Below are 21,000 nucleotides of genomic sequence, written 5' to 3'. Positions count from 1 at the left end.
GTTTTGTGGACTAAGGTTGGTTTTGAAATGAATGCCATGGCATACCAGACACTAATGGCCAGTGAGTTGTAGAGTTGAGACATGCTTCAGAGGGTATGTCTACATCTGTTTTTCAAAAAAACATCCAGTTAGTCCACACTGCAGTCTCATTCTTTCCAAAAAAATCGGAAGAACAGAAGGGTTTTTTTCGACATTGATACAAGGAAGAAGCCTTTTTGCAAAAGAGCTCTTTCGGAAAAAGGTGTGTGGAAGGGGAAGAGGGAGTTATTTCGAAAGAAGAGGAAAGAGGAAAAAGCACAGTTGTCCTGGTGTCCATTCCATCCATAGTAATAACAGTTTAAATGCGAGAGAGCATCCATTCAGTGTGGACGCTGTCTTTCAAAAAAGCAAATCGCTTTTTCGATGCACTTTTGCTGTGTAGTCTCTGTCTTTCGGAAGACTTTTTTTTGGAAGATCTCTTCTGGAAAAGCTTCTTCCAAAAGAAGTCTGCAGTCTATACATAGCCAAAGATGCTTCGTCTACAAAGGTGCATTGGGTTTTGTTTTTAAAACATGGTTGATGATATGTATTGTTTTTCTCTAACTGCTCCAGATCATTTATGAGGAGATCCAAATTGCGCACTCTAATTGTGAAGATGTATATCTTCACTGAATAATGTTTCAATACAGGTAATGCCCAAAAATCTGATTTATGAAAACTCCATGAATTTGGAACATAAATATCTAAACATCACCAGATGTAAAATATGGGAATTTGGCACTTTAAACAGAAACCTAGGTTTATACAAAAACCAAGGCACTCGCTGTTAAACATATGCACTATACAAGTGAGCTACAGTTGATCCTAGCTTTTGCATTAAACTCTGAAATGATAAATGATAGCTCTAAGCTTTAAACACGGGTTTTTTTACCATTTCTTAGAAGGGGCAATTGTTCCTCTTATTTGAAAAAATATAGGATTGCTGTGATTGCAAGGTCATAGTTAAGATACCAAACATCTTAACCTTTTTCAGACTTAATCTTGGCTTGTCAGATTCCAAATACAGGAGACTTTAAAAAAACTGGATTCCACATTGTTGACTTACGCTTTTGGCATTAAAGTTTCAGAAGGAGCCATAACAATTTATCATGTCCATCCACTCTACTAAGAACATCTGCTCTTCATTTGTCAAAGTGGACCACAGTATAAGCCCTACATGACTGATCTGTACAAACAGTCTTGCAAATAACAGCAGTGGCCAGAACCATATTCTCCTGCGTAGCAAGAAAATTGGACTCCTTCCCTGGATCCTCTCCAGGATGTTGACCTTGTTAGCTCTACACTAACTTTGCAGTGCTTTCTACCTGGAGTTCACAGTGGGAGGTCACGCACATTTTAGGTAGTCCAACACTCAGTGAAATTTTTCCTGTCAAGAACATGTTAATGTTCGTTGCCTTGCACTAAATCTCCTGTCTAGTACCATATCTGCAACACAGGTCTAGCCTTCATCATGAAGGCATTAAATGGCTAAGACCTACCAATCTAAGGGGGCACTTTTTTTTGCACAGCCCACCAAGAATACTATGACCACATCAATAGTGCAATTGATAGAGCCTGACATAAATCTTTCTGAAGCTGGTGTAAAGATGCACTGAGCAGTCTCCTCCACTTCTTGAATTCTGTATGAATCCGTGTATCATATAGCTCAGAACAAAATACAATATATGCCTCTTTGCAAAGGCCTTCCCTGAATGCAATTGACGCTTTTCTCTACTCTTGGTTATTATTTATCTCCTTAATATCTCATAGTAATAGTGCAAGTGAGAAGTGCTGAAACTGCTCCATCGTCGGGCAAGGATTATTTCCTCATTAATTGTTACTGCTGGTAACTAGTCTTGCAGCGCAGGGCACCTCCCCCTCCATGGTCTAGCAGGGGTACCCACTCTAGGCCCCATGACACATGTTCATGCCTGTGAATTTTGGTAGGGCCCTATTTATAACTTAGCACACAGCTATACCAACACACTTGTTGAGGTGAAAGCATTACAGAGAAAACCTATTAAAACAATAGACGGTCCTATATGCACAGTAAAAGTTTTCTAGAGGTCATTCAAAGTCTTATGGTGCTTCCATAAGCCAAAATTCTTCCAAAGCTTTCCAGAGTGAATTGTCCCCCTCTCCCTCCTTGATCAGAAAGTTCTGTCACTATGCTGGATCAAAAAAAAAAGAAGAGCCCTCCCTAAGACAATTTAAACTCAAGCTTTTATCCAAAGGCCCTTTCTTGTTTGGGGGTTTCTCTAGAATCTAGCTTGCACAAGTAAGTATATGGGAGTCTTTCCAGGTAATCATATCTCACTGAAGGTGTTACAACTTGTGCAAATTTGCCTAATTAAATTTGCCAAGTCATTGTTTACTGTTCATAGCTCCTGGAGAGTTGTGGTCATATAGGTACCATCTCCATGGGTGCACTGTGGATGGAGCACCCGGGGGGGGGGGGAGTGGGGGGAAAATTAACCTATCAGCAGTAGCTTGATTTATCTTTCTTTTAAGGAAAGGGGGCTTATTTATATCTTGCCCCCCCTTATCCAGCATTTCTTACTGTAGTCTCTAATTCTCACAGCCCATTGGGAACCACAACTTCCAGAAGTCCTTGGTTCTCAGTGGAAACCACACACAGTCAGAAGCTGGACCACAAATCTTTCTCCAGTGAAACTCCATTAACAGCCATCCAGGCATATAATCAAACAATCTAGAAACCTACCAGCCTAGTTGTGAACACTCTGAAAGCTTACGGGGATTCTCAACAGAGCAGGGTGGTCAGCTGATCTTGGATCTTTTTCTTAGCTAAGTCTACTGTGGAAGATCTTTCTTGTAAGAGTAAAAGGACAAGAAGCCAGATGTGAAGGGATCTAGAATAGGATAACAAGTGCTCTGAGGGAAGAGAGGGAAGGATGATAAAGTACGGACTGTGACGTCCATTCTGTTCATTCCAGATGTTAAGCTTACCCAAGTATCGGTATGCTGTAGTAGTTTATTGTGGTTCTCCCATGAATTCAGTACCAGTGATCATGTTACAGTATTTTGATGTTCCAAATTGAAAGCCAATTAAGAGCATAGCTGCAACTACTACTGATGATAGATGAACCAGCTGCATATTAAGCTTCGGTTTTTTCTTTAAAATGATTAAAAAGACACTTGGTGTGCTAGAGAATGAGGTGCTGATTTTGGGCAACAATAATGGTAACCTTAGGGGATTAGTTTCAGCCAAAACTACAAGGAGCCTTGTGGAACCTTAAAGATTAACAAATTTGTTTGGGCAGAAGCTTTCATGAGCTAAACTTCATCAGATTCATGAAGCAGAAAAAACTTGAATTAGGCAGGGATATACACACATTGAAAGATGGATGTGTTATGTTACTATGCTGAGGACCAGTGTTAATGATGCCAATTCAGTCAGGGTGGATATGGCCCATTCCCAACAATTGATGAGGTGAGAATATGAAAAAGGGGGTAAATTACTTTTTGTAGTGAGCTAACCCTACCTGTCTCTAGTCAGACCCAGTCTGATAGTATCAAGTTTGCATATAAATTCCAGCTCTGCAATTTCACACTGGAGTCTGTTTTTGAAGATTTTTGTTGTTGTTGTTGAAGTATCGCAACTTTCAAGTCTGCTACCGAGGCTCCAGGAAAGTTGAAGGGCTCTCCTCTGTTTTTTTAATGTTATCATTCTTGAAGTCTTATTTGTGTCTCCTTTTCCCTTTCCTTTTCTCTTTTCTTTTCCCCATAGGGACTGGAACATGATGGCATATATCATAATAGTAGATGTGCAGGTGAATAAGCACCAATGGTGTGGCTCATGTGGTCCTATGATGATGTCACTTGGGTTGATATGTGGACAGGGTTGGCAATGGGGTTTGTTGCAGGGGTTGGTTCCTGGGTAAGTGTTTCTGTTTTGTGGTGTATAGTTACTGGTATTTGCATCGGGTTGGGGGGCTGTCTATAAGCAAGGGCTGGTCTGTCTCCCAGGGTCTATGAGAATGAGGGATCATCATTTAAGATAGGGTGTAGATCCTTGATGATGTGCTGGAAAGGCTTTGGCTGGAGGCTGTAAGTAATGGCTAGTGGCATTCTGTTGCTTTCTTTGTTGGACCTGCCCTGTAGTAGGTGACTGCTGGGTATTGGCCTGGCTCTGTCAATCCGTTTCTTCACTTCCCCAGATAGGTATTGTCATTTTAAGTATGTTTAATAGAGATCCTGTAGGTTTTTTTTCTTTGTCTGAGGGATTGGAGCAAATGTAGTTGTATCTTAGGATTTGTCTGTAGACACTGTATCATGTGATGTGTTTTGAATTAAAGTAAATTGATGTCTGTCTCAGAGGAGTTTACTAAACTATAACCCACTTTGGTGATTCAGCTCACCATGACCTGCCACTGAGACTGAGGCATAATTCAGAGAGCAAACTATTAGTTTTTGAGTGTAATCACTGTCAAGTTTTAGAAAATTATGACCCTAATTTGGAACAGCCAAGCAAAGAGCTACTTCTCAGAAAAAGCGCAGCCTGCTTCAGGTGGCATGTGACCCAGTTTCATCACTGAATTTGGTCTGCTGGTTGGATCATTTGCCTACCTGGTCATTTGCCTACCTGATCATTTGCTGGGTACTGGCAGAGAGTACGACATGAGTGCTGAGCCAATGAGCGAATATAAGAATCCTGGTTGCAGTCCTTTTCTGCGACACTGTGCTTTTGAGTGCACAGCTTCAGTGGTGTTTTGGTTTTTGTAGGCGCTATGCACCCAAAGCTAGACACAGAACTCTGACAAGTCCACTGACATAGAGTTCTTTCTCAGATCTTCCTCTTGGTGCTTTGACGTACATGTTCAGATTAGCAGGACTTCTCAAGAAGATTTATCAGTTGACGTGCACAGCCAAAAACTTTAAACCTGTACAGTACCGTACAAAAGATCTTCACCTTTTTTTATCAACATTTTTTAGTGCTTGCTAGAGGCTCGAGAGAGAGGCAAGGATCTCATCAGAATTAGAGATATTCATACAAGAAAAGGCCAAGGCAGTAAATAAAGGTTATAGCTGTCTGCTGCAGGGCATTAGATAAGCAGATAGATTTCTCCTCGCTGTGGATGCATTATTCAAGGCAGATGTTTTTACTGAGCTCTGGAAAGGTTAGCAGAGGAATATAAAACCCGCTGCAGTTCTGGAATAAAACCCAGTAACTAGTGATTCATTTAAGGATCCCTGACACTTTTATGGAAAGGCTATGTCTTTCAGAGTGAGTCTGGCTCGGTTTGAAACACATTCCAAACTCAAACCTGAAATAAATCCTTTCAGTAGAGCAGTTTGCAAACTTTTCTTCTTCCTTTCATTTCATTTTCCAGCCTTAATATTAACCAAATAGAGAACTAGCAAGGGGAATGACTTAACCCATCAAAGGGAAATCACATGCTGATCAGCCTGTATTTTAATTTTTTGGGGAAATTGCATGTTGATCAGCCTTTATTTTAATTTTTGTTATGGAATTTTCAGAACTTCTCAGACATGCATATGTCTAAAAACATACAGGTATAATGTACAAAATAAACACACATAGAATAAATTGAAAAAATATATAGGTATAACTCAGCCAAATGGTACTGAACAGGTATCTCTAGCTCCCTAATCGTAACTGTAGTGTTTGGTAGGAATGAGATACTGTGATCCAAGTTGGAGCTGGGAATACAGTGACAAAGGCAAAAATATAGACTAATGCCATACTTATACTAGCAATTTGTTGGTACTTTCTTGGCAGGAGATATTCATTGAGCTGATTGTAAAGCTCTCGCCCATCAGCATAATGCAGCTATATGAATGCTCTTACATCTGTTCTGCCGTAAGCTTGCAAATGTAGACATGGCCTAAATCGCAGGAAAAATACTCCTGTTAATAAGATCTGTTAAATGGTATAATTGATGCCCCTAAAGAAGTGATGGAAGCCCATTGCATGGGCCATTTAAAAGCTGAACTGGACAACATGCTAAAAAATACTGTAAGGAACAGGTTTGTACTGACAGGAAATGGAGTGATATTTTCCCTATATCTTTAATATCCACAGTTCTATACATTCTGCAAGTGTGTGTGTGTGTGTGTGTGTGTGTGTGTGTGTGTGTGTGTGTGTTGGGCATGTCCCTTGAGTGAGGTGAGGCAGATGAATTGCACTTACGGGGTGTGTCTAGACCAGGGTTTTTTCGAAAAAAGTAACCTTTTTTCAAAAAAAATTCCCCTGTGTCTAGACTGCTGTCGCATTCTTTCGAAAGTAAGTCGAAAGAACGCAGCAGCTTTTTCAACTGTGGAAAACCTCGTTTTACGAGGAATAATGCCTTTTTTCGAAAGTGTTGTTTTGAAAAAAGGCACTATGTAATGCAAACTGCTTTTTCAAAAAGAGCGTCCCGACTGCCTGGGTGCTCTCTTTCAAAAAAGTGGCTTGCTTTTTCAAAGGTAGTGGTTGTAGTCTAGTTGCTCTTTTTCGAAAAAGGCTTGCAGTCTAGATGTAGCCACGGACTGGTTTCTCAGAAGGTATACAGTGACGTAGCTACAGTAACTTTGGTACAGCTGTGCTGATCTACACCACCTTAGAATCTGGTCCATTCTGTCCAAATATCAATTAAAGACCCTCCTTCCTGCAAACCACTCAAACAACTACTTTCTGAATATTTACTATGGTCGTCTTGGTTCTAAATGTGTGTGCATAAACAATGTAAACAATAGTTTTAAATCCCATTTCTTCTTTTTGTCCCTCATTACCTCTGGGGCTTTGGTCATATCTCTCAACCCCTCCGCTGTGGCTCAGTTTCTTAATCCATGCAGGGAAAAATCATACTTTCTTGCACAGGGAAAACGAGTACAGGCAGTCCCCGGGTTACGTACAAGATAGGGACTGTAGGTTTGTTCTTAAGTTGAATCTGTATGTAAGTCGGAACTGGCGTCCAGATTCAGACACTGCTGAAACTGACCGCCAGTTCTGACTTACATGCAGAATCAACTTAAGAACCCCAGGCGTCCCCAAGTCAGCTGCTGCTGAAACTGATCAGCAGCTGATTCCAGGAAGCCCGGGGCAGAGCAACTCTGCCTGGGGCTTCCTGTAGTCAGCGCTGGTCAGTTTCAGCAGAAGCTGACTTGGGGACGCCTGGGGCAGAGCAGCTGGGGTGCTGCTGGGTTGCTCCAGTAGCGCCGCTCCTCGGTGCTACTGGACCAACCCAGCATCACCCCGTCTGCTCTGCCCCAGGCGTCCTGATTCAGCCGCTGCTGAAACTGACCAGCAGCGGCTGAATCAGGACCTGGGGCAGAGCAGTTGGGGTGCTGCTGGGTTGGTCCAGTAGTGCCCAGAGCGGCGCTGCAGGACCAATCGGCAGCGCCCCAGCTGCTCTGCCCCAGAGTCCAAAACAAAAGCCTGGTCTGCTGGGGGGGGGGAGCACACTAGCTGCGCCCCCCTCCCCCAGCAGACCAGGGACACGGGGAGCAGAGCCGCAGCGGCAGCGGGGTGCTGCGCCTCTGAGGCTTTGCTCTGGCAAAGCCTCAGAGGCGCGGGACCCTGCCGCGGCTGCGGCTTCAGTCCGGGTGCCTGTGGTCTGCTGGGGACCGTCCCTAGCAGACCACAGGCACCCAGACTGAAGCGGCAGCAGCGGCGGCTCCCCGCGCTTCTGAGGCTTTGCTCTGGCAAAGCCTCAGAAGCGCGGGAACCCTCCCGGTGCCCCTGGTCTGCTGGAGACGGTCTCCAGCAGACCAGGGGCACCGGAGCAGCTTACGAACGGGGCTTTCTCGCCCCGACCTCCGGGGCGAGAAAGCCCCGTTCGTAAGTGCGGATCCGACATAAGTCGGATCCGCGTAAGTCGGGGACTGCCTGTACTAAAGATTAAAAGTCAGTCCTAACCCTTTCTGGTGATGAAGAGGGTCGTCCAAATTCCCAAGTCTTATTATGTATTAAAAATTGGAGGAAGGGCATTCACTTTAATTTCATAGTCAGTGAGGAATTTAGGGTCTCTCTACACTGGGAGATTTGCACAGATGTAGCAGTCCTGGTTCAAATCCTTGCTGCAGATGCATTGTTCAGAGGTTCTGATCAGAATAAGTTGCATTTCGCATAATGTATGTGCACAATTGATTGTTTCTTCTTAAGTGGAATATTTTGCATTTGTCCTTTTGAATTTCATCCTATTGACCTCAGATCATGTATCCAGTTTATTTAGATCATTTTGAATTTTCATCCTATCCTCCAAAGTATGTGCAACCCTTCCTAACTTGGTATCATCCACAAACTTTATAAGTTTACTCTCTATGCCATTATCCAAATCGTTGATGAAGATATTGAACAGAACCAGTCCCGGAATTCACCCTGATGGGAACCCCACTTGTTATGCCCTTCCACTATGACTGTGAACCATTTATAACTGCTCTCTGGGAATAATTATTGAACTAGTTATACACACTCTTTATATAGTTCCCATCTAGGTTGTATTTCCTTAGTTTGTTAATGAGAAGGTCATGCAAGACTGTATCAAAAGCCTTACAGAAGTTGATATAAAGCATATCTACCACTTCTTCCCTATCCAAATACTTCTTACCCTGTCAAAGAAAGCTACCACATTGGTTTGACATAATTTATAGTTGACAGATCCATGCTGACTGTTACTTATCCCTTATCTTCTAGATGTTTGCAATGTGATTCCTTAATTATTTGCTACAATATCTGTCTTGGCACAGAAGTTAAGCTGACTAGTCTGTAATTCTCTGGGGGTATGTCTACACTACAGCATTATTTCAAAATATATTATTTCGAAATAGTTAATTTGAAATAAGTTATTTCAAAATAACGCATCTACGCACAAAATGCGTTTCGAAATAGCGTTTTGCTATTTCGAAATAGCACGTCCACACTGAGTGGACGCTGAATCGCATTTAAGGCCAGCTGGAACCAGGTCCGGCAGGGCATCAGGTCAGGAGTTACTTCGTGTGGCTGCTACCTGAGGCTATCTGAGGCCTGTGCTTACAGGGACCGCCCCCCCCCCCCCCCCCCGACAGCCGGTTGTCAGGTTTCCCTGCTTGCTTGCCTACCTCGATGAGGGACAGCGAAGCATTTTGTCTCTGTGTGCTCTGGGTGCCCTCTCTCGGGACACCACAGCACTCTGCAACATGGAGCCAGAGCTGCCCCTGGGCACTCTAGTGCTTCTCTTGGATGTGCTGCTGCGAGTCTGGCTGCACTTTCTGCAGGCTGCCATCCAAGAGGTCCATCAGGGGGCTGTCAGTATCCAGGAGGCCCTGCGGGAGAGCTTCCACCCTGAGGAGCACTAAGAGCCTCTCTGGTCTGCCCCATTGGGCTTGTGCCTCATTCCTCCCTCACATCCTTCCACTTACCCCCACTTCCTGATGTCAAGTAAAATACATGTATTTTCATGAACACAAACTCTCTTTATTTAACAAAACTGGGGGCGGAGGGGAATGAAACTCGGGTGAGACTGAGGAAAGGAGGTGGGAGAGGGGAGAAGAGAGAGTGGTAGAGGGGAGGGGGAAACCTGGGAAGAGGGATCTGGAAGGGGGAAGCAAGGGGAAGAAGGGGGAGGAGAAGCTCAGGGTTGGGGGTCTTGCTAGACCAACTTGATTTTCATGCAAATCTGTTCCTGGGTTCGCATGTGGCCTTTGGTGGCCAGGCTGGCAGCTATCCTGCCATAGATGGCTGCGTTCCTCCATCTAGTGCAGAGATGGATGTTGGGGGCATCCCCCCCAAAACCTGAATAAGGTCCATGATCTCCACCCTGGACAAGGAAGGTGCCCGACTTCTCTGGGCCCTGGCAGGCTCCTGGGAGCTGGCAGATTGCTCCTGGGGAGCGGTGGAGGGCTGGCTGCCAGTGGCTTGCTGCCTCATGTTTTGGGGACACTGGGTTAGGGGCAGTGACTGCTGGCTCTGGGCTGGCAGGCTTGGAGCTGGCACAGGCACTGTGGCCAGAGTCAGCCCCTTTAAGGGCTCTGGGGAGAAAGAGGAGTGTTCTTGGTTGAGGCTGGAGTGGCCACCAGGGTACCCTGGGAAGGTTGGAGTCCCCCGATTTCGAAATAAGTGTCTACACAGCACTTATTTCGAAATAGATATTTTGAATTTGGTGTTATTCCTCATGGAATGAGGTTTACCGAATTTGAAATAAGCGCTCCACTATTTCGAATTAATTTCGAAATAGCGGTTTGGCTATGTAGATGCTAGTAAAGTTATTTCAAAATAACGGCTGTTATTTTGAAATAACTTTGCTGTGTAGACATACCCTGGGTTGTCCTTATCTCCCTTTTTATAGATGGGCACTTTATTTGCCCTTTTCCAGTCTTCTGGAATCTCTCCCATCTTCCATGACTTTTCAAAGAGAATGGTTAATGGCTTCGATATCTCCTCAGTATTCTAGGATGCATTTCATGAGGCCCTGGTGCCTTGAAGACATCTAACTTGTCCAAGTAATTTTAGCTTGCTCTTTCCTAAATGGAGATAATAGCACTTATTTACCTCACAGGGGGTTTCTGAGGATAACTACATGAAGATAAGAGATTCTAAAGCTCTTTTTATTTTGTAATAGTCTTCCATTGCTGAAGAATTCCAAAGAACTTTCAGCTTGATGTTTTTAGGTAATGATAGAACCTTGATGTTTTTAGGTAAAGATGGGCTATGGGAAAATTTTAGAAGGTTGGATTAGAAATAGAAAGTTCCTCTAGCGTATCCATTAGGTTGCCTACTGTGGGAAACATAAAGTGTCCTGTAATGATGTACTGTATATTGGGTAATTAGTGAAATGAAGCATGAATTGCCATGCCACCAACAAAACTAATTTACTGTAAGTAGGACTTGTGGAGTTAATGGACAGGAAAGGACTTTTGACTACCGTAGGTGCTGTGGTTCTTAAAAAGTCTTTCAGTCTGAATATCAGGCTCCAGCAGAAGAGAAACCAAGTTGGTGTAAAGTGCAATTAGATATAAAATGAAAGAGCTTTGAAAAGAGAATAAAAGAATCAGTAATGGCGATGCTGCTGAAAATTGTAAGTAGGAGGGAAAGTACTACAGAAAAAGGAAAGAGACAGTAAGCTGAATCAAGGCAGGTAGGAAATGTTGGGGAAATTTGGATAAACTACGTTTTATGCAGCTGAAGCCAGAGCATCTAAATTTTGCTTCAGGCTAAATGGGCAACTTGTTAGGAAGCCCAACTTTTGTAAAACAGCAAATTGCAGCATTCCTCCTCCTTAGTGGGAGATGGAAGCCAGCATGAAGCATTTCTTCTTGATCCCTTCAGTTATTTCAAGATTTAAGGCAAAGGCAATATGTTTGATCAGGAAAATGGGAGCTAATTTATTAGTTGGAGATTAGGGAAGGAGATTGAAAATGTGGTAGCCCACGTTACTTTGCTGGCAGTATTAGTGTGACTTAACACATACCAAGGCATCCCCAGAAGGGAGCACCTTCTCATGAAATATAGGAAGAACCTTTGCCCAAACAGTTAATGCTGATTTCCTCACGGAAGCATGTCTGGTTTTTTCTGCTTCGGTGAGTTAAAAGGTCACAACCTCTGCTGACACAAATAGCTTAACTGAAGTGAATGATGCTATGTCAATTTATGCCCACTCAAAATCTGGTCCAAAATGTGAAGCTATCAGTAATACCCAGCAGCAAATGATGAGCTACCCACATCCTCCCCTTTCCTAGCGATAAATTAACATGCTGCTTTTCTGCAAGGAATTTACTCATTTTGTGGTGGATTGCACATGTCTGTACTCACTCAGCAATAGACTGAGTCCAGGTAATACAGTACCAGGGAGAAGTAGCTCATCTTTCTAGGGCCCTGTGCTATGCCCACCACCAGATAATCTGAGTGGCTGTTAAGGAGCATTTTCAAATGTGGACCCTTAATTCCTCTTTTTGGGCACTTAAATAAAAGTGGATTAGTTGACCCGGGGGAGGGGGGGGTTGAGTACCCATCCTTCCCATTCGTGTCACTAGGTGCTCAGCACAGTTGAAAATCAGCTCCCTTTCTTATGAATGCATAAATACCATTTCCAGTAGCAGCCTAACTTCAGGCTACAATGTTAGAAAAAATTGGCCTAAAGGCTTCACATACTTAAGTGTACTGTAGTTGCTCTGCCTTTGAATTTCTGTGTACTTGGAACCTGGTCCTCAGAATTCCTCATTGGTGAATTTAATACATTGCTGCAGGCAAATCATTCTAATGAAAAACTTTCAGAGCACAGGGATCTGCCTGTGTAGTATTATGAGTTTAACAGTTTGATATATCCATTCCTTTCTGTGTTTCATTAGGTTCTGCCATTTGGCTTGCAAAGTTTTTTTTTTTTTTTTATGTGTTTAACAGTTACTGTCTCAAGAACTTTCCACAGTATTGCTCAATGTCCTGCATTTCTTACTGATAAAATAATTTGTTATGTTTGTCTTCTTCCCTTCCTCTTCCCAACCCATCTTTCCAGGTTAGGGGCTATCCAGAACCCCGGATCACATGGTATAGAAATGGACTTCCCATCACAGAGGGAGAGTATTACATAGTAGACTGCAGCATTCGAGGGATTTTCAGCTTAGTAATCAAAAGTGTGCAAGAGGAAGATGGTGGTAAATATACGTGTGAGGCTGCAAATGATGGTGGAGTTCGCCAGGTGACTGTGGAGCTAACAGTGGAAGGTAAAAGAACTATCACTCTATTGTTCATTAAATATAATCACAGGTACCAGAAAATACAACCTCTAAAAAGGGCACGATGGGTAAGATTATCAAACTGACAGGTGAAGAGCCTACTAATAATGCTAGGAGCACTTTACATAGCCTGAAGTCTTCAGAAGTGTTTACACTTGCCTTGGAGGCCTCCATACTTGGACTTGAGACCCACATATGTTTTGTAAGCACAGAAAGGGAAACTAGCCACAAGACTACCAGTGCAATTAATGGGAGTTTTGCTGCTAAAACCAGGTATGCCATTTTGAACATGTAAGAGGAGATTTTTAACTTAAAATAAGTCTTTGAACTCCATTGCACAGCTTCATTATAGTAATTATGGCAGCATTTAATGACATTGTATGACAAGACAGTTTGACAAGATTGATGAGATTGTATGACAAGACAATTTGACATGTACTTATCAGAGATGACCTTTGTATTTTAAATTTTTCTAGATTTTAATGGAAATTTAGATCAAGAACAAACTCATTTAGTCATTGCCCTGTATGAAACAAATTAGTTAAGTATTAAAAGTCTGATCCAGAGCCCACTGGTTTCCCTGAAAAGCCTCCTAGCAAGTTCAGTGGGAGTTGGATCACACCCATAACTTTCCTCTTGCCGTTGTAAAGATGTTGCATTGATACCAATAACATTTATAAGGAAGACCTCATGAATGTTGTAATCCCATGGGCAAGGGCTTGGTAGGAGAATGTCCCTTTGCAGAAATCTACCACAGGGATCAAGTTTCTCTGAAAGTCTGGCCACCTGCGTCCACTCTTTGGAACATAGCAGAGTCTGCTCAGCAGAAACAGTAATCTTTTGCCTGTCACCTCCTTTGCCCCAGAAGCAAAAGAGTTTGAATGTGTGCTTGTGACTTGCTCAGCTTGAGCCTAAAGGAAAAGGATTTTTCTTAAGTAGTATTCTCTCTCTCTCTCTCCAGTCTTTCTGACCTTCCTTTTTCATTCCCAATCCAAGTTTTAGGTGCACCTTCCCAGCCTACTTGCTACTGCATCGTGACTTTGAATGCTATTCCCTTCCTAGCCTTCTCTTCGGAGACCTTTTGCTGCAACAATAATCAATCAGATTTGGATTAGTGAGATGGGCTTTTCTGTGGTGGCTTGCCATTGGTGTTATCCCATTAACCAGAGCAATTGTAACTGAGCAATGTGTAGGCAAGGGGGAGACAAAAGGGGCAGTTGCCCTGGGGCCTGTGAATTCCAAAGGTCCTGGAGCTCCCAGCTGCCACTACTACTACTATGGCAGCAGCTGGAACCCCAGCCCCATTTGAATCACCACTGGAGTGCTGCTCCACCGGCTCTGAGTTTTGAGGGGGCAGCGCTGTGGTCCAGGCAGTGCTAAGGGCTGGCTGCTCCCAGCCCCATCCCTTCCGCCCAAGGCCTTGCCCCTTCTTGGGAGCATAGTGTGGTCCCCTGCACACCTTGCCCCAGGCCCCAGGGGGGCTGTTGACGGTGTGTAGTATTTATTTACCATTTTTTCCCTTTGGCTGCACATTCTCACTTTGCAGCATACCAAACCCCTTTTCACCTTGGGAGAGCAGGATAGACTAATACCTGTCCCATTTGTTACTTAATAAAAAAGAAGCGTGCTGAAGTAGAAGGACCAAATTTATCATGGATGTAAGCAGGTGCAGTTTCACTGGAGTTATTTGCAAAAACCATCAATGAAAATAGCCCTGTTTTTCTGAAATGTGTTTGAGCTTGTAAAGCTGTTCATTTGCTTTTAGTCCAGATTGGGGGGAAGGGAAATACATAAAATCACCAAACTCTGCTGATGTCTCTCTGTATTAGTATTCTTTATTTGTATCATGGTAGTGCCTCGAGGTCCCAACCAGTATTGGGACTCCCATTGTGGTAGGTGGTGTACAAACAATCCCTGCCCAAAGGAGTTTACAATCTATATGGACAAAACAGACAAAAAATGGCTGGGGAAACAGACCTATAAAAGTGAAGTGACCTACCCCAAGGAAAATGAGTGGCAGAGCAAAGTTACCTCTCAGGATTAAGCCGAGAGCCATAGAAACAACAGGTTTCTGAGGGAAATAGCAGCTAACTGTTAGATACCATGAGGCACCAATTACAGGTGCTTTTATAATACAGGAGCATCATATGTGAGGGACCCGCATTTCTTGACTATTTCCCAGCTATACTTAATGTATGGATCTGTTTGCACATAATATGCCTGTGTTACATAGCAAGCAGCTAAGATCAAAATGGGAATTTGGAAAGGCACACTTGCATTTTATATAATCTTACACTGCTAAATTTAAAACTCCCAGTAACGCATAAGAGCCAGAGAGTGTTAGAAATGGACATCGCTGCTACCCTTCCTTTGCAAGATAGCCAGCATGCGTCATTTCAGGGTTCTAGTGAAAAACAAAGCCCTTCAGGTTGTTGGCTTCCTGTTGAATTCCCAAGGTACATCTTCCCCAATTCTACCTTTTCCTGAAAAAAAAAAAGATTTTTGTATATTCCTCGTGAAAGATCTCATTGAAAATCGTCAGAGTGCAAACTGAAATATGCATCTGTCTGGCATAGTCATTATGATTTTCTGTTGCAAAATCTTATGCAAATTCTTTCATTTTCTGATTCCAACTTGTTGCAGTCAACAGGGGAAGAGTTTGAAATCAGTTTTCTGGTATTGACTTGTCAGTCCTGAATTCATTGTTGTTTTAAATAATTCATTGTAGTACTGCACCCAAGGATTAAGCTTTTCAGGGTTTAGGAATTGCAGAAGTCTCTGTTCTAATAATCTTCCATGCACCACTGACATAAAATACAAAACTATTTCCTGCCCAGAGGTTTTAATAGGTATCACTCCATCTGTTATACTCATTTTAAATTAGCTGTATGGCAAATACTTATAAATCTCAAAGAGTTTCCATTTTTGACAGCTACTATAGTTGTTTATTTCACATTGTCACCATGTGATCTGCCCTATTTCTTTGACAGTTTTTGTCTGTTCAAAATCTAGTAATATTTATTTTGTCTGTTTGCCCAGTAGATGGTGCTAAGTACACAGTGCATTTTGTGCACAGTGTATATTTTGTTAGTATCGTAGGCTGGTTTATATTACCTTGAAAAGAAGCATATAGCAAAGAAAAGGTGAAATAGACAAGTACACGAGTAAAAGAATATTCCATTCATATGACTCTCTAATCCTGCCACTTTGAAAAAATGATTTGTAATATACTCAAACTTAATAATGGAGTATTTCATCCAGAGATCTCAAATGGTTTTGCAAAAGGGAATAAAAAATTATCCCTACTTTATGGATGGGGAAACTGAGCCAAGAATAAAGCTGTTAAATCCTATATTTAGAAAACTGGCCCTAAGTAGTTTCCCCAAAATTACACAGTAAGCCGGGGTGGGCAAAAGGGCCTCCGTGGGTTGGATCCGGGCTGCCAGGTGGGTTGATCCGGCCCATGGCAGCCCTGCCGCTCCTCTGCCCCCCAGGCCAGTCAGCGCCTGCGGGTGGGGAGGAAGTGCATGAAGTTTCCTCCGTCCTGCCCCCATCCTGCCAGGAGCACATGGTGCTTGGAAGTGCCACGCACTCCTGGCAGGATGGGAGGAGACTTTGTGCACTCCCCTGCCCCCCAACCGTAATGGCCTGTGGGCAGAAGGGGGAACACACGAAGTCTCCTCCCACCCCAGGAACATGCGCACCTAGGGGGAACGTTTGGACTTCAGCACTCCCCCACTGCCAGACCAACCATGGTCTTTGGATGGGGAAGCAGGGAAGTATCCTGGCCCTGCTCCTTCCGGAGTGGCCCAGGCCCATTTCAAAAATTTCTGAAGTGGCCCCCAGTAAAAAAATTATTGCCCACCCCTTCAATAAGCCAATGTCAGAGCTGAGAACAGAATCCAGATCTTGGAACTCTAGACTTGTAGTTGATGCCTTCTCCATTGGGCTACTGTGCAGGTGAAAGTCTTGTTCTCTACTCATTAGACAATATGAGGGTATGACTACACTGCCACCCTAGTTCGAACCAGGATGGCTAACGTAGGCATTCGAACTTGCAAATGAATCCCGGGATTTAAATAGCCCGGGCTTCATTTGCATGTTCCCGGGCGGGCACCATTTTTAAATGCCCATAGTTCAAACTACCTGCCCGCGGCTACACGCGGCACGGACTAGGTAGTTTGAATTAAAGCTTCTAATTTGAACTACTATTAAACCTCCTTGCAGGAGGAATAACAGTAGTTCAAATTAGGAGCTTTAATTCGAACTACCTAGTCCGTGCCATGTGTAGCCACAGGCAGGTAGTTTGAACTATGGGCATTTAAAAATGGTGCCCGCCCGGGAACATGCAAATGAAGCCCGGGATATTTAAATCCCGGGATTCATTTGCAAGTTCGAATGCCTACATTAGCCACCCTGGTTCGAACTAGGGTGGCAGTGTTGTTGTTCGTCCATCGTATTCGAAGAGGACCTTGACATCTAACAGGTTATGGACTGTCCATGGTGTGTCCGCAAATGGCTGATAAGGCCGATACGGGCACGGAATGTTCTACCACATGTCGGGCAGACATGTGTGGGCACCACTGTTGCAGCTTTTGCAACTCTGGCTTTACGGAGTGCTCGCTTCTCTTGTGCTATGGTTGTCCTTCTAGGCCCACTGCTAGGGTGGCAGTGTAGACATACCCTGAATTACTAGTATCCAGGGGTCTTTGTGATCTGAGTTACAATGTCTGGAGAGTAGGTTAATAAATTCCTAAAACTCAGGGATGGTTAGATTGGAGTTCTGTCTGGAACCCAAATCTAGGTAATATTTAACACATATCTGAACTAAACATAGTCCTCCCATATTGGTTAGGTTGTGGATAAAACAACTTATACTGTAGGTGTCTTCCACCTCTAATTTTTATGATCCTTGTTTGAAAGCAGGAGAAATTAATACAATACTTACACAGGCGTGATCTGTAGTACCTAATAACCATGTAAGTGTTTAACTTGTTATCTTTCTGTGACATACAGGAAACTCCTTGAAGAAATACAGCTTGCCGTCCAGTGCCAAAACCCTTAGGTAAGAATTCTAGGGTCCATGGAATTCTTTAAAACACAAAGTCTGGTGGTGAAGGTTGTAGATAGACTAGATTTTTTTTTTTCTCAAGTGACTTTGCTGTCTAGTACTACTGCTTAGTTTTATTTTAAGGGCTTATTGAAGTAGGTTTGATTTCCACTTAGCCCCTAATAAAGTCTGACCATATTAAAAAAGCATATAATGACCTCTGCAGCATTCTCTTCTACCATCAGAGGCTTGAGTAATGGAGGAAGGGATGGTCTTGTTAAAGCACACGACACAGACCTGTGATAGAAATGTAGCCGCGTTAGTCTGGTGTAGCTGAAACAAAAAAACAGGACTATGTAGCACTTTAAAGACTAACAAGAAGTGGTTCTGGCCCACGAAAGCTCATCACCTAATAAACCATCTTGTTAGTCTTTAAAGTGCTACATAGTCCTGTTTTTTGTTTCAGAGACAGACCTGGGTTCTGTTCCTGTGCGGCCTTCTGGATACCTCACACTGCAGTGCCATGGTTTTCCTATTTTTAAAATGGGGGCCAGGCCTGCCAATGTGGGTGGGCAGAGAGGACACTATGAATCCTATTTATTTAATTTTTGGATTTTGCAGATTATTACAGCAATGAAAATAGATTAGTCGAGCAAGGGAAAGTGACTGGTTAGGTTCTTTTATGCTGTTACTTGTATTGCAGACATGCTCAGGGAATGTGCACGTGCCAAATAGTCCTACTAAGGAAAGCCAGTCATATTGTCATTTAGCTCTGTCTATCTAAATATCTAATCTAATCCAATGGATTTCAATAGGATTATTAAAAGATTCATCTTCCTGGGTTTTTTATCCCCATGTTTTACTCCTGTTTAGAGTTTCAGAATTTGCAATTATGGAAAGATTTAAATACACAATACTCTTGAGTTATTTTTTAAAAGGAAAATAATAAAAATATAACTATTTGTATTGGGTTTTGTAAAACTTAGGAAGGGAGTGTATGCATGTCTAGTAAACTAGTGGCGGTAATAATATCTTTGGATGTTATCAGTATGTATGCATACAACTGAGTGTCCATGTATGTATGCGCTTGTACACATGCATTCCCTCTAAATTTGGGAACTGAACTAAGTGCCCCTCATTACTAAGCATTAGCCTTCCTCCTTATTGTAAGGCTCTACTCTTGTCCAAATATTGCCCGTGTTCCTTTTCTCTTGTTTAAATCCGCTCCATCATGGTCTTGTCTTACTCAGAATCCTGGAGTAGCCCATTTCGCCATCATCATATCTTGGCAACTCCTTGAACTGAGGCTGTGAGGTCTGTAATTAGTATGCTGATACCTTACAGAAAAAGGGAGGTATTGACACATCTCATTTGCATGTGGGTAAGATGCTGTGTAGAAAACAAGTGCCCCGAAAGTGTTTTGGTTTGCCAGAAATACAAGGCTAAAAGAAATCACCAGCTACTATCATCTGCTAATGTGTGTGGCTTGATTTTTCCGTGGCTCTATTCAGAGATCTTCTTTTGACATTAATAGGCATACAAATTGCACTTATTCTGTCTTGCTTACAATATTGTCCTGTATTCCAAAGTTATGTGGCTGACTGACTGTTCTCACTCAGTGTTGAAGTATCACTTCCATAGAAAAGCACTTTTTTCCACAGCTATCTCATCTTTATAAGCAAAGCTGGGTCATTCCTGTTAAGTTATTATCATTAATTTGAACTTCTAAATTCATTTTCTGTCTTTAGTTGGTGCCATTTTTATGTTCACTTCTGGTGAATAAATTTCCTGGCAGAAACATTTGCTAAAATAGTGAATTTTAAGCACATGTATTAAAATAGTGGTGAAAAGTAAATAACATACATAACCACAAGTGATTTTTGTGATGATCCCACTCATCAACAGGTAAAATATTTGGAGAATAATTGTGGACAGCTGACAAATATGGGTAAATCTATATCTGTTGGCAGACAATTCACAGATTGGAGAAAATGACTGATTTAAGTGTATATTTTGTTCACTGCGAGTAGTTTGCCCAGCTTTGGTTATAAGCAACCAGAATTATGTTTTTTTAAAAAAGCTGTGAAGCTGTAATAGTGCTTATTGTATGTTCATTGGATAAGGGCAATAGAAGAATAGTGCCCAGTTGCATGAGAAGTTGAGAGCAGTGGTCTCTAACATGTGGGCTTTTGATGGATGCCACATTATTCCTCAGCATTTTGTTCCTTACTGTGGCTATATGTTGCTTACATCTGATTTCTGTACTGGCCAGAAATTGTGATTTTTATGTTCGTATCTTTGTAACTCAGTGTTGGTTACCATGTGCACTATTTAACAATTGACAGACCACTGTTCTAAAATGCTTTCTGGAGTGTGCTCAAATCAGAACAAAAGGTCACAATTCCTCTAAGTCAAGATGTTTATTACCTTTCCCAGGGGCAGATTTTCTGTTCCATCGGTAGAGAACAGACCAAGCATCTGGGGAGAGAGTCCACCAAAGTTTGCTACTAAACCCAACAGAGTCATCGTGCGTGAAGGCCAAACAGGCAAATTTTCCTGTAAAATAACAGGACGACCACAGCCTCAAATAACTTGGTTTAAGGTATGATTTCCGGAGGGGATAATATCCTTGTTTTGCCTGAGAGCTTCAATCATAGGAGGATGAAGTCTGTGTGTTCTTCTTTGTGTTTTCTGCATATGTGCATGTCACGTACCCGTGTCCTGAAATTCTTGAAAGTAGCATCAGTTGACCAGCATACACAGCATAGAGTTCCTTGTGCTCCCAGCTGAGGGTATGAGGGGCAGTTTGGGTTGACACCTTTCCAGATCCTTCTTACCATTGAAAGACCTAAATCAGAACTGTGCCCTCCTTCACTTCATGCATAACCTGTAAAGGAAGTTTGTAAATAGTTATTATATCTTAACTTTGTAGTTATGGTTAGTATTAGGGCTTTCAAGCGATTAAAAAAATTAAAATTAAAAAATTAATCTTGTGTGCTGCTCTTTTGAAATGCTGCAGCAGCATTTCAAAGGGGCAGCGTTGCGGAAGCCTGGGATCTGCTGGAGTCCTCAGCTCACCCCAGGGCCAGTGCAGCTGCCTCTTTGAAACACAGCTGTGGCATTTCAGTGGGGCTGTACTGTGGGAGTCCGGGATCAGCTGGCACCTCAAAGGGGCAGCGCAACATGGAGCCGAGGATCAGTTGCACTACCCAGCTGATCCCCAGCTCTGCAATCTGCTACCCCTTTGAAGTGCCGCTGCGACA

The 21,000-nt window shown here is 42.8% G+C and overlaps 1 protein-coding gene across 3 annotated transcripts in view; it reads left to right on the top strand.

Moving 5' to 3' along the window:
• Nucleotides 1-21,000, top strand: part of MYLK (myosin light chain kinase) — a 337,126-nt gene that overhangs the window by 144,322 nt on the left and 171,804 nt on the right. For all 3 annotated transcript variants that reach the window (XM_006137678.4, XM_075933132.1, XM_006137677.4), the window contains exons 3-5: nt 12,468-12,675; nt 17,704-17,752; nt 20,174-20,339. In XM_006137678.4, the coding sequence (XP_006137740.2) occupies nt 12,468-12,675; nt 17,704-17,752; nt 20,174-20,339 (423 nt within the window). The remainder of the gene's footprint in view (nt 1-12,467; nt 12,676-17,703; nt 17,753-20,173; nt 20,340-21,000) is intronic.

Source organism: Pelodiscus sinensis, chromosome 7 (assembly GCF_049634645.1).
Source record: "Pelodiscus sinensis isolate JC-2024 chromosome 7, ASM4963464v1, whole genome shotgun sequence".
In the NCBI taxonomy this organism is placed as follows: Eukaryota; Metazoa; Chordata; order Testudines; family Trionychidae; genus Pelodiscus; species Pelodiscus sinensis.
Note: the sequence above shows the minus strand (reverse complement) of the source record. Positions and strands in the feature narration are given on the sequence as shown.